Source organism: Onychostruthus taczanowskii, unplaced genomic scaffold, assembly GCF_017590055.1.
Source record: "Onychostruthus taczanowskii isolate IOZ18803 unplaced genomic scaffold, ASM1759005v1 scaffold21, whole genome shotgun sequence".
Taxonomy (NCBI): domain Eukaryota; kingdom Metazoa; phylum Chordata; class Aves; order Passeriformes; family Passeridae; genus Onychostruthus; species Onychostruthus taczanowskii.
This window is the reverse complement of record NW_024499351.1, coordinates 11,708,345-11,726,400: the sequence shown is the minus strand read 5'-3', so window position 1 is coordinate 11,726,400 and position 18,056 is coordinate 11,708,345. Positions and strand designations below refer to the sequence as shown.

The following is an 18,056-nucleotide window of genomic DNA, read 5'->3' as shown; positions in this document are numbered from 1 at the left end:
TTGGACATATTTGGACCACAGAATTAAGCTGAAAGCTGATGTTAATAGGTTACATTAACTCAGGCTCCTCTTGGAGTCATTGTCTCTTTCCTTGCAAGAGTCACGCATTCTTTCCTCAACAGTTTTCTTTCAAGAACCTTTACATTATAACCTTTAAAAATCCCTACCACCCCAAATTTTCTATGGATCTGCAAATGTCCAGGACAAATTGAATGAAGTTCCCAAAAGACTATTCCATCAGGCAAGCTGAATTGTCCTGCAAGAGGTACTTCTTTAGTTTGTCGTTTACTGCTATGTGTTTTGTATCTTCTCGAAATGTTGGTTCTCATATTGACACAGGGGTTTAAGGATGGTGATTGTCAGTTATCACTGCCTTTGTGTGGGAGGGAAGGAAGCACAGCCCAAGCCACATGCCACACATGTGCCAAAGTGTGCACCCAGCCACACCAGCTGCAAACAGATGTGAGGTCATTCAGACACTAAAGGTGGTTATGTGTGATGTTGGCTACACAGCCTGAACAGGGTGCTTTATAATTTTTATATATATATATATATATATATATATATATAATTGATATATACTTTAGCTTTGCCAAGCTGCTCTCTGGATCTCTGACCTTGTGAATTAGCATCGGTTTAAGAGGTTCATGTGGGTTCTTCCTAGAGATGTCTTCCTAGAATAGGCGTTCCCTCTCACTAGAGAGATCCCAATGGTGCGTGCAGCCATTTAAAATTTCTTTTTGAACTTTTTCAGTTAATGTGTTTTTAATCTGCTTAATGTGGGCTGAATTTGAGTAGTATTACATCTTCAATTAGTCTGTTGTGTGGAAGCAAGCCAGGTTCTTTCCAAAGCCTGAGGATGTTATGACAAGAGAGTTACTTTTCTTGTTGCTTTCTCAAACACTACCCGGTTTGTCTGCCAAGACCCATAAAACTATATTAATCATCATTCATTTTTAACTTGGAAGGTTGCATCCCACATTCATCTTCCATGAGTTTTTTTATGGAATCATTGAGGAATAAAAAGGTTTATTGCTGTCTGTTCTGGGGTTTCATCTGCTTAGGTTGACCCAAGGATTTGGTTTGTACCTCCATAGGCAGTGCTTGCATGAAGGGTACAGAATAATTTTATCTCCTCTGGTGTTCACGAGTTGCTATCACAAACTTCCCCTCAATGGCCCAGCTGGATGAAGTTTTCCCTTTTCTACAGAAAAGATCCCTTTTCTACAGAAAGTAGATATTTTACTACTTTCTGTGTAATTTTTAAGATTTTTATGATCCATTATTAGTCTGCCATTTTTGCACTGATGAATTCAGATAAGGGTACATAGACCTAGCCAGAGTCTTACAAACAGACATAGGTTGTCTTTCCAACATCTCTGGCTTGTATCACAGATTTAGCCACAAATATTTCCAGATTTAAGTCCACGCAGGTTCTTTCCAAAACTGTATGCAGAATTATATTTACTTCCTGCCCACTATGGTGGGATGTCTCAGCAAACATTGATGAAACTGGTTTAAAATGTCCTCTTTACCTGGGATAGCTGATTTTGGGAAGCATTATTATTTATTATGGAGAGGGCAGAAGGAGCAGGATGTTGTATAGCAGTGTGTGCTGGTGCAACCCCTCAGAATGATTGCTGATGGATTGGATCAGGCCAGGATCCACTTTCAGCTCTTGATGCAGTGGGTCAGAATGAGAAGGTAACAGCCTTAACTTTTGTGTCCCAGGAGAGTTGAAAATGAGAATACTGAAAATTTATGGAACCAACTTCAGGTGTTTATGTGTTGGACCAAAATCCAAGAATTGGAAGAAGAAATAGTGTGTCCTTCCCACTTGTCCTGCATATCACCTTGGCTGCAGCTGAAGCTCTCCTCAGCCAATGCAAAGAAGTGTCTGTAGGAGATAGGCAAGTGACCACATTGCAGGGATACTACCCATCCAAAGAGTTCCTGCTGTACTGGCCCAGTTTGAGGTTAGTCATGGAAAATCGAATGTCAGATCAGATTTATCGTGTGAATGAGACTGTTAATAGACTTCGCTCTCCTGATCCAAGTCCAGAGGAGATGGGACTGAGCCGATAGCCAGATGGGGAGGTTGAGGAGCAGGCTGCTGTCCTTGAATGGTTGCCAGTTCTCTCACTGGCCTCCTTTCTGTGCCTTCTGCTGCAGAAGAGACCCTGAGCCCGGAAAAGTGATTTCTGGGAGCCCACAGCATCTGTGAGTGTCAGAGGTAAAAGTGGTCTCCCTCACGCAGGGAAAGACAGGGGCTACAGGACTGCACCTGCTTCAGCAGCAGGGCTGGTGTGCCTTGGGAAACACGGAGCCTGCACTGAGAGAAGACAGGAGGTTTCCAATGCAGGAGTAAGCCCTCTACATCTTGAGTCCATATCGTTCTCTGAGGTGGGTGATACCACCCATTCCTGAAGAAATGTGACTGCCAGATTCTCTGCTGTCTCCAAAGGCAGGCAGCATATTTTGGCATAAAGTGCAGGGAGATGATTCTCTGTGACCAGCAATCTGTTGAAGATATGTTCATGAAAAGCTATGACAGTATTAATAGGACAGATAAAATATTTTTTTAGTAATTAATTAAAAGAGGAGGACTTGGGCAAAGGTCCTTATGGATGTCACACATTTTAAATGCGTGCAGGTAATAGTGTGAAGGATGGAGGGGAAAAACAGGATGTACAGATGGCAGAGATTGTGGCTGTTTGGCACCTGGCTTTTTGAAGCCAGTCACTGCTCTGAAAAGCCTCAGCCATTTCATCTGAAGACCTTCTGAACCCATCCTCATTTTTCCATCCTTTGCCCATGATTGATTTTATCTACCTTGATTCATCTGAAAATGATGATGACAATGATGAAGCGGTAACCATCCAGAGAATGACAGTAAAAATGCTTACAGTAAAAAATGTTCTTGCCTCTCCTTTCTCTGTGCTATATATACTGATCCCATGTTTTTAAATTGCATGCATTTCTTGAGTCCCTGTATGCATTGCCCCCCTTGTTACATTAATTCTTATGGGAAAAATTGCTTTGATATCTGTTGACCTCAGCTGTTTCATCTATGAGCCTGAGTGTTTGCCATAAATCTTTTAGTTTAAGCATCCTTTCAGCCTCTTTCTGAACAGTTACGTTTTCATTGTCGTCATCTTCCTCAGATGAATCAAGACCAATCAAGGGTGAAGGATGGAAAAATGGGGTAATGATGGCAGTTAGTAGAGCAGGATATTAAACAACTGGCAGCAGAACTCTGATGTAGCAGATAGCAAAGTGATGGAGAACTGAGCATGGCTCTATGCAGAATTCTTTATCCTTGGTCCAAATTCCCTGCTAGGCCTGAAGGAGAAGCTGAGGAACAGCCTGTTTTGTGTGGGGAAGCTTGTCTTCTTTCCACTATGTAGATGAATGGTGAACCACTGTATTAACTCTTCCTGGTCTAGCTTTGCCCCATGCATCCCTTCTGTTTGTTACTGTGAACAGATTTCAAAGTGAACATATTAAGGAGTGCTGGTTAGTATTGATTATATTAATTGCTTTGAATGGCCTTCCTTCCCCTACTGAGCTCTTTCTGACTTGGATCTCTCTCCTTTCCAGCTCTGGTCCCACCTCACCAACATTACAGCAGGTCTGATTTTTTAATCAATGTTTCTGATTCTGGCTGTGCTGCCTCTCACTTTGCCTGCCTGTTTGGAAAGCAGCTGTGGAGGGATTGTCTTGTGGTCCCAATTTAGTTTTCAAAGTGAAAACAGAAGGTGAGGTAATACTGTGGTCCAGCTGTGAGCAGAAGCCTCTGATCCCCTGCAGCCCTGACAATAACTGCATTTCTAAAGCAGGGCCTTTTCTCTATTTTGACAGGATTGCAGTCCTCAGAGGTACTTTTCTCCTGCAGCCTCCCTGCTTTTACATTTCAGTTCTTTTATTAAAGGGGTGTAACTATATGAAAGAAATTGAATTGTTATGGCAGCTGGCAACGGAACAGGAGCTATTGGATTGATGCTTGGAATCAGCAGGCACCTCTGCCAAGTTGCTCCTCTGGCTGGGGGTGCTCTCACCTCCAGGGGACAAGGGGGAATTCCAACAATTCCTTTTAGGAGGCAGCTGCATTCTCTGGACATGAGCCCTGGTGGTGGCACTAGTTGGTCATTTCCTGGAGTCCAGAGATTTCTTGGTGTGTTTGCTATGGGGAATGTGCAGGCTGGTGCCTGTTTTCCTGCCTAGGTGAGCTCTGTTGTGGCACGCAGCAGCTGGAGCACAGGAGGTGTCTCCTGTCCAAGAGAAGGATACGCTATCCAGGTTTCAGGTGTATGTTACACTCTGCTTACTGATCAACTCACCAAACAAGGTGCACTGAGAGTTCATGAGAGGTTTATAGGGAAGGGGGGCACTGGCCACATCAATGCACTTGCTTCACTCTGCATTCATTCCACCTAGCAGAGCTGGGAGGGATGCCATCACCTTAAGCTCCCTGTGCAGGTGCAGGACAGAGGCTCGTATGCCAGCTAGGAATTCCTGCCATCTGAATCATCCTCTGGAGATGTCCCTCTCACTTAATAGCCTTGGAGGGAGGTGGCATTCCTAAGATGAACATTTCAATGAAAACAATATGTGATAAATTTGGGCTTTAACATCCTGCTTCAGCTAGCACCAGGTTTGCTGTCAAACTTGAGGAGGGGAGGTTATCAGTCCTTTCCCAGTTGTTCCAAATCTTTCTCAGGCATGTAGAGGGTCTATACTAGAATGATGAACTTCATAGATTAGCTGTTTTCCCTCTATTTTCCCTTCTTTACACCCTGGGGATAGCACAGAGTTGATTACTAGGACATGAAAACACCTATGGGGAGGACTAGCAATAGGCTTAAACTGCAGCAAGGGAATTATGTTAGATTGTAAGAAAAATTACTGATACACTCTGAAATAAGAGAAAATATGTGGATTCCTTGCTTTTGAAAAAACCTCATTTATTCTTTCTTGTGGGGTTGATTTTGGTTTTTTTTTCTTTTCCTTACTTTGCACTGGCAATGAGTTACTTTATTCCCAGAACTGCCCAGCTGAGTAGCTCACCTATGAATGATTGAATGGTAAGATAACTATTTCTCTGACAAAAGTTAATGCATATAGGATGCTTTTGGGGAAAGAATATAATTGGTTGACTGTTCATGAATGTTTGCATCTAAACTATTTATATGCTGCTAGGAGTGGCGTGTCACTGCCAGCCCAGTTTGTTAAACAGAGGCATGTAATAACAGATGCATGGCTATGAGGTGACACCTTGTTATCTTGTAGAAGACAAGCAGAACCTGAGAGAAGCGTAGGTGGTCTGACACTGCTGCACACGGGAGGGCTCCCCTCTTGTGGGTATGTGCGTGGGCAGGAGAGTGAAGGCTGGGCAGATCCACCCTGGCCGTCATGCTGCTTCACCATGTTATAATTAGCAAACTTGGTTGTAAGCTACAGAAAATATTTTCATGTTAGTCTGTGGAAAAAACAAATCTAAGTCTGGGGTAATGCTGTTGGTCTGGCAGTACTTGAAGGTATTCATTTTGAAATGTCTACTCTCATCCTCTATATTTCTCCAGTGAACAACCTGGCTGGTTGGGTGGTGTATGGGTGGGGGAAGGCTTAGCGGCATGCATTTCACATATAAATGTGTATGTGTTTTCTGTACATGCAGCATCTTTTTCTACTTATCTTTTTCAATTAGGAGAGTGTACTGTTTTAAAACGAGACACTAGAAGGTAAGTGAGGCATGGGAATGAGGTGGCTTTACACTGCAGAAGAATACTTGCCTTTGTAGCATCTTGTTAGTGGGAATTAATTGGGCAGTGAGTCTGAGTGGCATTCCAGCATGTCTGGGACAGATCTTTTTTTGAGGAGGCATCTCTGTGAGGCTAAAGGGCTGGAAATTCCCACCCAGGATGGACTTTCTCCAAAGCACTCTGTAAAGTGAGCAAGGGGTCTCATGTACTAATCAGCACAGTTCATCATGCAGAAGAGGAAATCCTTTAGTAAATCCCTCTTTATTAATCGGTGAAGACTGGTTTGGTTAATTGGCTTGGAAAGTTCAGGGAAGAGGAAAGCAGAAAAGCTGGTAGTGAATACATTTCATTTGCTCTTCTTTTAAAAGCAGTCAACTTTTCTTCTCTGAGCCCTGCTTCTCCAGACCCTGCACTCTCTTGTCTAGCAGAAAATTTACTCAAACAAATTTGTTTTCTTTGAAATAACAATATTTGCAACTTGGCTTTCAAGCACTATGCAAAAACAACACATTTTATCTCTTCATACATGGAGAGACTGAAGTTCAAAGACAAAAGTCATATAAGATAAAAAAAACAGGTTGAGCAAGCCTTCCTGGATCTCCCTTTCTCTAACTACTCAATTATATATTAAACAAGCATATGAGACCGGGCTTGTAAATATGGGTTGGGTATTTGTCTCCACATGGAAAATGGTTGATGCCTAATGTGTGTACCTAGGGTGTGGGGTGCAAGTGCAGTTGCAAGGAACAGAATTGCTCAGCTGTGATTTCTCAGCCTTGTGACAATAAAAGAGCTTCCCTCTTGTTTAGGTAGAGTGTTCTGGTCTCCCCTGGAGCTGAAACCATGGAGTTTTCTTCCTGTTGTGAGAAAAGGGTTGCAGTATCTTTGCTGTCTGTGATATCTTTATTACCCCAGGTTATGGGGCTGGGGGTTGGAAAAAGGAGGAATCCTTTGCTGAGGTTGCTTTGGTTGTCTAGAGAAGATTAGGGAAGACTGCATCCAGCAGTCTGCAAAAGAATACCTATAAGAAATTAAATGGATGCTAGATAGACTCATATAGGTCTCATAAGGTCCAAATAGCTGCCTGTGCTGATTTGCTTTCTAGAGAAAAAATACTTCCTGCTGTCATTAACTTCTTTGGATAACGAGACACAGCTAAGGATTGTAAGTAACCACTGTGTGCAGTCTTTCATGCCAGGTTATCTGTGTGTTGTTTGCAACATTAATCCTACAAATGGGTGGTCAGTCGGGTCTCACCAAGGGACATGGTGAAGACCAAAGTCAGGAGTCCCACTGGTGCTGTGATGCATGGCTAAGCTTTGAGGTAGCCAGTCAGTAGGGTGGGATGAGAGCTGCTGAAATTAGGCAGCTTTCTAATCTAGCACAGCTTGCTATTTTCATCACTTGTGTTACATACTGCACTGTCTAGATTTAAAAAAAAAATTAAAGACTGGCTCTGGAGGATAGAAGAGTGGGTGTTTCTCACAGACAAGGAAGACTGGCCTAAGAGGGGAAGGACCAGGATAGGGGTCCCAATATGGAAGGTATCGTGAAGGTGAGGATGAAGGACTCCTGCGCTGATTTTGTCTGATCTCTGCGTGTGTGACCTTGATTAGGGCATCTTTCTCTTCATGCCTCTCCTTTTCCCCAGGACATTGCTGTGCTGTGGTGCTCTTTGCAGCTGAGGAAGTGTTGTGGGAAGTAAATTCCTATAGCAAAATGAGAAGGTGGCAGCCCATGGCAGCCGCACACACTAGCGGTACAATGCTGGCAGCTCACCACCCACAGAGATGGCTGTTGTCAGCTGTACATGGCTACATGGGGGACAAGGCTTCTTGTGAGTCAGAAAGCAGATTATGAGAGAGCTCCCAGCTCTGACAACCTTTCCAAAACAAGCCAGCATTTGAGATTTGATCAGGTTATGCTATTCACTGTTACCAAACTGCAGTGGGGAAGCAGAATTTGCATGTGTCTTGCATAGTAGTGTTGTCCTGTGATGTCTAGAATGTTCAACCTTCTCAATTATTGCCTGAACAATTTCCGTGAGGTCTGTTCACTCAATGCTCCCATGTTCTGCAGATCCTGGTTTGTCTTTAAGCTTGTCACTGATTTCTGTGCATGAGTCCACTTCAAAAGGAGCCCTTCTTTGTCTTTCATCCATACTGGATTGAGCAGCCTCATGACAACATTGCCAGTTTCTAATTTAAGGGAATTTTTTTTTTCTATTTACCCCACGAGTAAAAAGCTTCGAAGTGCATCTCTGCTATCCTGGGATGGTCTGACTTCATCACTGGTGAAAGAAACATCTCTGCCTTCTGGAGGCATCTGAATTTGATGGGAACCTGCAGCAATCTGACAGCATTGCAAGGGCCAAGTATCCCTTGCTGAGCTATGCCCAAGCAGGACAACACAGTGACAGTGAAAGGAGAGACTGTGGTCTCTCCATTGAGCTCTTTGGCTCTTGTAAGGAAAAGCCCTAGTTTAGTTTTACCTTTTCTCAAGGCTAAAACTAAAAACCAAGCAGACCATAACTCTAAACTGTGAGAAGGCACTTCTCACTCACCTAGCAGGGATAAGCATTTCCATTCTGGTTATTTCCAGTAAAATGAAGAAGATAAGAGGTTCTTGGGACACAAAGCAACACTCCTTGGTGCTTGACATCTCGCTGTTGTACTTCCCTCCCTGCTGCCCTTCATCACTGTGAGCAGTGTTAGCTTACCAGCTCTTTGGTGCAGAGCATCTGCTCTGCCTCACAGCGAGGAGCTGCCTGCAGCCCAGCTTTGCTTTAGGGTGCCTGGCACACTGGAGGAGGTTGCCTGTGTTTGGCTCATTGGAATTGCTCCTAACTAGCTAATTCTGCTGCAAAGGCAGACTGCCCTGCCTGCAGCAGCGGCATCTTAACAAGGTTGGTGGAGGACCCTCACTTCAACACTGCCTCTTTACCTCTTTCATCACTGCTGTTGCCAGCAAGCTCTTCTAGAGTTAAGCTGTGTGCTGAGAGAGAACAGTAATTGTCTGTATTTGTTTGCTGTGCTTCTTGCCAGGGGATCCTGAAGTTCTCTATGTGCACAGAGGGTTTTTTTACCTTCTGGAAGCCTAGCAACTTGCTGCCTGCAATGTGGAGGCTGCTCAAAAGAGCACTTCTGATAAAGGTGCTGGATTTCAAGGGAGACACAGGAAGGCATTTGAGGAGCCTCCGGATGAGGACTCACCTTTGGAACTGGGCTAAAAATTTAAAAACATAGCAGCTTAGCAAGCTAGAATAGCCAAATACAACTTCCTTATAGCCAGCAGAAATGCTGCTTCCCTGTGAGTATAAGAAGCACCTTGAAAGTCATTATCCTTTTTGCAGCTCCCTAAAGGGGTCTGTGCAGGGCTCATATCACAGGTCTCTCCTCCAAGACAGCCCCTATGTCTGGTGTGCTGGAGCTGTTCAGTTCCTAGTTCTGGGGAGTAGCAGCACCATCTCATTTAAACAAGCTTTCTTTTGCCTTTAAGCCAGAGAAAAAGAACAGAAACAGAAAAGGCTGTGTTGTTAGTGGTGAGGTGTTACGGCCTGAATCCCTGCCTTTGTGGTGAGTCTGCCTTTTGTGTTTAACCTCCTTGAACAAGTCTGAGCTCCCCAGTAGGCATTGGAGGCCAGAGCTGATGTCTGGCTCTGTAAGTGCTGTTGATCTTCCTTTGTTTTCATATCCATTGGGAACCTTGGGGAATAACTGGCCCCTGGTGTAGTTCTCTGTACTGTGTAGTGATGGGATAACCTGCTTCAGGTCTCTCTCCAGAAAACCCAGGAGCTCCAGGACTACCTAGAGCTCTAGGCAGAGTTAATACTCATTGGGTGTTTTCTAGTGCCAGAGAAAGAGGAGAAAATAGAATCAATTTTTAATTGACAGACACTTTTAGACATTCCCTTTGCAAGATGGTAACATAGCCCTGGAGCCTGTCCCAGTGCAAATCAAGTAAATCCCATTTTCTAGCTGAAGAAGATTAAATATCTTCTGCATCCTTGGCTGCCCTGCTGTTCCAGTGACCTAAGGAAGCCTCTGGAGCATCCCAGCCCTGTTCCTCTGTGGCCCTCTACCAGTCCCAGACACTCCCACAGTGAGGCCCAGGCGGGCACTTTCCTTGCAGCACGTACTTGCAAGTGGCACTTTGTCCAGTTTCAGACCTTTTCCTCTGTCCCAGCCGCATACCTGGCACAGTTAGATTCAGTGAGGGAAGCTGCTTCCAACCCTTCTCTCTCCTCCTCAGGAGACAGACTGCTCTGAGTACATGTGAAGTAGCTGTGCAATTTTTTTTTTTTAGTCTTCTTTTTTTCTTTTCTCTCCCCTTTTTCTCTTTCTTTTCCCTATATCACCAGCTGGCCTAGATTATAATGTGAGACCCCACTGGCTTCAATTAAGGCTCAGATGTGACTGAAGAAATGGGATAGCAGCTAGGGATGGAGATGATACATGCATGGCACTAGGTCTAATCAAACAACTTCTCACATTATTCTCACTGTGAGGTGGGAGACGTGTGAGCCAAAGGCAAGTCAGCACTCGAAGCACTTGCAGAGACACATCCCCAGGAAAGCCATCCGTAATGAGCTGACAGTGCCACTCAGCACGGCAGCCTCAGCTCAGACAAGGGCTGCTTTTAATCCACCTCAGCACAGCAAAGGGCCCAAAGACTCAGAGTTGAGAAAAAGACACCTTGAAAACAATCAGCCACATCAAACAAAGGCTGCCAGGTGGAGGGGCTGATGGGGATGATTGTATGCAGGATACCCACAGATGCTTTTGTGCCCCTGGAGATGGGACACTGCATGCCCACCTGTGGGACAGTGCATGCAGCACTTTCATGTGTGGTGAAGGTAGAGATGTCACTAGTGTCACAGAGCTGTTGGGTCTTGCCGAGGTCAGGCTGTGGGAGGAGACTGGTGTGCTGAAGCTCTTTGCAGCGTAGCTCAGTTCAGGGCAGCAGGGATGCAGAGTGACCCATGGTTGTTGGTGGACCTGTGTCTGTGGCACTGCAGATGCTGCATGTGGCATGTTTTTGGGCCTGGCTGTGCTTGGCAACGCTATGGACCTTTAGAGGAGGCAGATGCTTTGTTGATCTGTAGGGCATAGAAACTGTGGAAGAGTACTTGCTTTGAACCTGGAGAAGGTCAGCTGTGATTGTCCTGAAGATGCTATAAATCAGTTCTCCCTCTTACATTCAGGCTAACAGCTGTTTTGTGTTCAGGAAGCTTTTCTCATTTTAGATGGAGAGCTTCTGTTTATCCCCATGCTGTAATGTTTTAATTAAGAGTTTATTGCAAGCGAAACGTGTCTATCAGAGACAGTGGGGATTTAAGTCCTCTCTCATTGCATTAAAGAAGGAATAACCCAAACAGTACCAATCCAACTTTTTCCTTGCTGTGCCTCAACCATGCCCAAATCATGAGGTTCACATAAATTTTTCAAGTGCTAAAGAACTGCAAAAGACATAGTAGTCTCCCTTTGCTAAGGAGGTGAGCACACATCACCATTCCCATTCTCACACTGCTGGAAGAGAAGCTGACATGGATAGATGTGACTCACCTCCCAACACCAGGGAATTGTTGCTAGAGATAAAAATAGTACCCAGAGTCCCTGTAGCCAGTCCGTGATGTGTTGTATTGATGTATTTGGGAGAGGCCCTCCAAAACTCCTTCAGGTCTGTGGGGAGTGCCAGTGCAGATCCCTCCACCTAAACACAGTGTCCTTCATAATCCTGCCAAACACTGACAAGAAGAAATGACTGCTTGGGAACTTACCTGCCTGCTCAGGGAGTGCATTTTGTGCTGTATAACAGGACCAGTCATTCTGATTAGATCTGAGGATTGAATACAAGCTGTGATAGAGCTGCTGGCATTGCACTTCTCACATGAGAGAGCAGCGCTTGGTAGCTCCTCCAAGCAGTGCTCAGTGTGGGATGAGTGCTTGCTAAAGATTATCCCTACCTCATAAGTGGGAGATAGGTAGAATGTGGCCCCAGCCCAGTCAGAAGGGAGTGTCAGATGACTGTTGCTTTTGGTGTGATGGATCCTGGCTCCAACCCCTTGGAAATCATAGGTACCTGTCTTGTCAGAGGTGGTCGGGGTGACCGTGCTGGGTGAGGCAGCTGCTCCCTGATGGCATCCCTGTCTGTTGCTCTGTTGGGTCTCCAGTCCCCCCCATGGTGGAGCCGGCCTTCCAGGACGTACGGCAGGGCATGGGGCACAGCGTCACCCTGCGCTGCACCATGCTCAAGGGCAGCCCCATGAAGGTGGCCACCTCCGTCTGGCGCTTCAACGGGAGCCTCCTGGCGCAGCCCCTGGCAGAGCAGCAGGACTACTCGGAGCTCAAGGTGGACAGCGTCAGCCGGGAGACCAGCGGGAGCTACGAGTGCAGCATTTCCAACGACGTGGGGGTCTCCGCCTGCCTCTTCCAGGTGTCTGGTAAGTCACAGAATGCACATCGGAACAAGCTGTTGGATGGGGTCATGGGAAGCTTGCTCCTCATAAACTGGTGCCACTCCAGTGCCTCTATTGCTTCCTCTGTGGCCAGCATTTTGTTCAGGAGGAATAATTTGCCATAAGCCAGCAAGGAGATCTGTCTCCATAATTCAGGCAGATGGACCTGGAGCAGCTAAGTGCTAGCCCCTGTTAGATTTTAGCAATGGTTGACCGCTTACAGGACTTAAACTCAAGGCCACAATCAGCTTTGAAGCTTGGACAACCTGTATCATCGATAAGTATTGAGAAAGGGGAATTGAAAAGATCTGTACGTCCCTCCAACACTCCAGGCTCCAAACTATCTGATTTCCTCTTTAAAAGCAAACAAACAAAGAAACAAAAACTGTATTATGTATTCCTGTGCCTTCTCTATGACTCCTGTCTGTCTGTGTCTCACAGTGCCTTCTACAAAAAACATGAGCTGGGAATGGTCACTAGTACACAGTGGATTTGCTGCTCGCAGTTTTCTTTGAATCCATCATCCACTGTAACAAGCCTCCTCTGCAGCACCTGCAACTGCATAGAGGGATGGCAGACTTATAGCATCTAAAACTGCACATCTGACCTGGCCTCTCCAGCTGATCATTAAATTTGCTTTTCCCATGACCCTAGAATTGACTTGGGCACAATTTTCTACAAGAGCTCTCCCATGAAGTTGCCTTAATAAGCAATAAATTCAGTCCAAATACTCAGGTTTGAGTCCAGGACCAATTTATAATACTTTTCAAGCCTGTGTTGAAAAAAATGAGAGGGATTAACATCCAGAGAGGCCTGATTTTGAAGCAGGCCTTTCCTAGGGTTTGGGAAAGCTCAGGTATGCTGTGACTCTGTGATGCTTACAGAAATGGCGGAACCAAAACTACTTTATTATTTGCATCCCTTTTCAGGACCTTGCTCTCACCCCTTGAGATTTCCTGGCATTTGTCTCGCAGCAAATTTTGCTTGAAAGCTTTGGCCCTCTCTACCCTCTCTACCCTTTTCATATGCTTGTAGCTCTCACATCACTAAGTGACAGCAAACCATATCCCTCTATGAGCCATCACAGAAAACTGCATCCCTGTCAAGCCTGGGAATGCTCCCAGGAACTTCTCGCTGGTGGCAGCAACAAATACGTATTGGCACCCGGTGTGCCATGCTGTGCCTGAGATAAGATCCCCTCAGCAGAAAGCAGGATTCGTTCCCAGAGAGCACTGATCAGGAAAGCAGCAAGCCTTTATTTTTCCTGCATCCCTTCTCCTTTTCCATGACATTGATTGTAGCTGTTCAGCTCCAGACATCTCTGCCTGTGTCCTGGACAGTTACAAATTAATTAAATCTTCTGAGCCTGTAGAGCAACCTGAAAAATATTCCAGTGACTAGACTGCTCTACTTGGACTCAGGATTGCTGGAGTTTTAATTCCCATCAGCCACAGCCTTCCTATTTCAGCAGAGAAAGTGGCATGGTCTCTTTTTGTTTCTGTTTCTTCTCTGTGGAAAAAAATACCAGAAACCTTCCTATGGGACAGAAAGTGACTCATTTTTGATTGTGGGGCATTCAGGTGCACTGAAAATACAGTACATATATCTGACCAGGATGGGATTATTTTCTTCTATGGATGAGTGATTAGCTTTCCAAAATGTTTTGGAAGGATAGTGAAACATCCAACCCATTTCTCTTGAGGAAATTATCAGGGGAGCCCATACTGTTAATCATCTGCTCCCTCACTAGCCACAAGCACAGAAGAGCCTGAAAGAGAGACGTGGACAATATTCAGCTCTTCCCATCAGCTGCAAGCAAAAGACAAAATTTTCCAGCAGTAGTAAAAACTTCCAGAAGAAAGTTCTGAAAGTATTTTGATATGCAGCATTTCTATCAAAAAACACTTGTTTTTTCTAGCTTCTATTTGCATCTTGGAGTCAATTAATAATGAATTAATATCACGCAAGATGATGATTATCATCAGTTCTGATTTTATTTCGAAATCCATTATAAAGCTTGACTTCCATAGTCAATACAAGTTGAATAAGCAGCAATTAGTCTCCGAGGTGGTTCTGAACTTCTTGCTTGCGCAAAAATTCAAGTCAATAAAAATAATAAGAGAAAAAGGACTTGGAAATAAATATCAATATTATACATCTGAGTTCATAAAAAATAAACATTGAATCCTGTCGAGCCTAATTATAACCACACAGAATGGCAGGGCCAGTGATTCAAGTGGAAAGGTGCAGCAGACATCCTGAGGAGATGGTGTTTATTCCTGCTCTCTTGCTGCCCAGGCATCTTTCTGGTCTCTGCTGGTTCAGACTGGACCTGAACCCAGACACTTGAGCTTTCATTCAGGCCCAACTCCCGTCTGGCTCAGGACAGGACCTGCCAAAAATTGAAGTTCACTGGATGAAATTATCATAATTCCAAATAGGGCAAAACCAGTTGTGGGTAAGACCTCGAGTTGCCTGTGCTCCCTGTGCATTCGTCCTCCAGCTTCTGGGCTGCATGGCACGAGCCTTCAAATTCTGTTTGCTCATGACTCAGGACAGAAACTGCTGGGGAAATGATGGGTAGTCCCTTCTTCTTTCAGAGAGAAAACTGCTCGTTTTCTCTCTGGTACGTCTTTCCTTCTGTGTTTCCCTTCTTCTACTGCACTTTGTTTTTAAGGAGAGACGTGGGTTTGAAAAAGACATCTCTGCCCCTGCCAAAGCTCCCACTGCTTTTACCCGGGCTGAGGTCAGTGTCCTCTTTGCTGCCGGGTTGACTGTTGTGTTACAAAGAGGCTGGAGCACTGTGTTGCCAAGGCAGGGGAGAGGCAGAAGGAGCAAGGTCTCCTTTTTAATGCCATGGTCTCTGTGTGATAAATAACACTTTTCCTATGACCTACTGGCCAAATGATCTTTCCTCAGGGTTTGTTAGCAGGAGTCTCTGTAAAGCAGCAGATGAAACGGGAGAAATGCCACTTTAAAGCTGTTACTTCAATCTAAACTACAAAGCAAGAGAGAAAAGATTAGAGCTGGTTCCAGCTGGAGACCTGAAGTTGTTCCCACCTTCTCAGGTGCTGGTCATGTACCACTGGTGTTGCAGGGCTGCTAATCCTCCCAGCAGTTTAGGCTGTGAAAGCAGTAGTGATTCACAGAAAACAGTGGCACATTTGTGCAAAGTAAAGGTGTCCATTCTGTTAGAGGCAGGTCGATAAGCTGGGTGAGTGGAACTCTTCCACTCTCACCACGTCTCTTTGTAATTTTTGTTCCCCTTGATCCAACTCTTTCACTTGCCTCCCTCTTTTTTCTCTTTTTCCCTTCCAGCAAAAGCTTATAGCCCAGAGTTTTACTATGACACTCCCAACCCCACCTTGAGCCAGAAGCAATCCAAGAATTACTCTTACGTCTTGCAGTGGACCCAGAAGGAGCCTGATGCTGTGGATCCCATCCTCAAGTACCGCCTGGAAGTCCGGCAGGTAAGGTCTGCTCTCCTGGAGCCCCAGCATATCGCCTTTCAGGAGGCAATTACATCAACATTTCCTTGCTGATTAAGAGCTGAAAGTGATGAAGCTGGCAGATCCTGATGGTCTTACACCTTCCCCATTGAATGGAAGAGACAGGCCAAGAGCACAGCTTGGTGTTCAGTTTTACCTCTGGGGTTGGCTACAGTCAAGGTCTTTCAAAGCCCTGCAGCCCCATTGGGCTGTTCGTGCTCAGTGTTTTGAACATGGTTTTAGTGGGAACAATGCTTCATAGTCATTAGTTGGTGGTGTAGATTTTGTACACCAAAGATTCAAACGAGTGGAATTCCATCCACTCACTCGTATGGAAAAAAGGGAATAAGCTGAAGGGCTCTCCAGGCAGGAACTGCAGGAAAAAGTCAATGGCTGTTTGTGTTGCAGAAGGGCTTTCATCATGTCACACTAACTAAGCTATTTGGACTGTATGAACTCTGCTGGGGAGGAGAAGTGGGTTTCAAGGTTTCTGAGTTTGAAGAAAAATCATACTGGGGGTTGGGGGCTGGGGTGGAGAACTGAGTGAAATCTGAAGACTTCACTGGTTGGAGAAGGTTAGGGAGAATAGTTTGATGTTTTTAAAGAGCATATTATCTTAGCAGGATTGCCAGGTGCTTTCATCCACGCCCAGCAAAGCGCCTACATTCAACATTTTTGAAAATGAGGACACGTAAAATTGGTGGTTCGTGCCATTCACTGGTAGCTGAGAAGCAAATGCATTTTGCAAGGAAAATTTTATTTACTGTAGGTAGAAAACAAAATAATTAAAAAGATTCAAGTGTCTCTTTCCTCTAGTTCTGCACAGTAGGCTCCAGTTTTATGTCTCCATTTGATTGTGAGCTCTCTGGGGTGGGACAGCCTTTGTTTGTTACTCACACCGTATGGAGCACGTTGTCAGTACTTAATAATAATACAGGACCCGGGGGAGTCTCTAATAATGAAGGCAGTTTGTCATAGTAGATCTTCCCTCTGAGCCAAGTTTTGCTATTATCAGCACTGCAACTCAATGAACAAATTTGTGGGTTTTATCCTTCTCCAGTAAGTTGAGTTTTTTTTCCTTTTTGCACAGTGTCTAATAGTAATCTTGGTTCTGTCCTTTATTGAGCTCCTACTAAAAGGGATCAAGAAAAGGGAAAATCACTTTTCTGCTGTAAGTTACGACATGGAGGGAGCTGAGTGACATGCCAATTTAAACACACACACCCAGTTTGGTTCATAACCCATTGGTTAGTGCTGTTACTGTTTTGCAGCATTACGATGTAGCTGTGACTATTGAGTGCCGTGTTTAAAGGAGCATAATACTGAGGTCCTGCTGTAGCCCAGTCATTTGTATGGGAAAGTGTTGTGATACAGCACGAAATGATGGCACAGACACTGCTGCTCTCGAGGGGAACAAAAAGGAAGAAGAAGAAGAACTTTATTTTCTGACTCCAACATTTATAGTTTTCCAAAGGTGACAGTGGATTGGAGGATGACAGTGCCACCTCTCCAATGCCACTGGACAGACCAAGGGTCCATCAATTCTCTCCACCTCCATGAAAGAATGCAAAACATAGGTTATTTACAGAACTGTGTGTGAGAAAGTTTGTTGAAAGAATGCAAACATCAGAAGGCTTAACAAAGTCTTACAAAATCAGGGCGACAGGAAAGCTCTTAGAAATGGCTACAGGTGCCATCATGGTGCCCTGGGACTGAATAAAGAAAGGCAGAGAGAGGAGGAGAGAGGGAAGCTGTGTTCCCACTTCTGTCAAGCACGAGAAGGAAACATTTTGTTGTGATACTGCTGTAAAAAATTAACTCTACCCTGGCCGAAACTAAGACACATTGGAAAAGGTTTTCATGGTGTTGCCTCCTCCTGGCTTTTCTCCAATGAAAACACTTGCATTTCATGGTGAGGTCTCCACTTCCATGAGTCATACTGAGGTCTTATGGAGCCCTTTTCATTTCCTTGATCCAGAGGATTACATCCCCTCTCACATCCAGCCTGCTGCTTCCCTCTGTTCCTGTGCTGCCTTCCTGGTGTTTTCACTGTGATGTCTCACTTGGGCTGCAAGCAGCCTTCTGCCACCTTCTGACCTTTCACTCCTTCCCTTGCTCCATCACCCTCTCCCATGTCCTGCAGATTCTGCTGCTTTATCACACCCTCTTCTCTGTGCTGGGGCCCCTGGACAAAGCTGTGCATCCTTCTGTTCCATTGTTGGACTGCAAAACATAGCGGCCTTAGTGAATATAACTGAAAAGCTCAAAAGCCTAAAAGTGTTACTGACTGGAGAGCTCTTAAGAACGGGGATTTGTCTGCCTGAGTGTGGAGCTGCTGTTTGCCTGTGC

General features: G+C 45.0%; 1 protein-coding gene across 4 annotated transcripts in view; it reads left to right on the top strand.

Annotated features, from left to right (window-relative positions):
• The window catches only part of MDGA1 (MAM domain containing glycosylphosphatidylinositol anchor 1), a 140,427-nt gene that overhangs the window by 81,165 nt on the left and 41,206 nt on the right, over positions 1 to 18,056 (top strand). For all 4 annotated transcript variants that reach the window (XM_041404427.1, XM_041404428.1, XM_041404429.1 and 1 more), the window contains exons 10-11: positions 11,935 to 12,204; positions 15,538 to 15,689. In XM_041404427.1, coding sequence (XP_041260361.1) covers positions 11,935 to 12,204; positions 15,538 to 15,689 — 422 coding nt within the window. The remainder of the gene's footprint in view (positions 1 to 11,934; positions 12,205 to 15,537; positions 15,690 to 18,056) is intronic.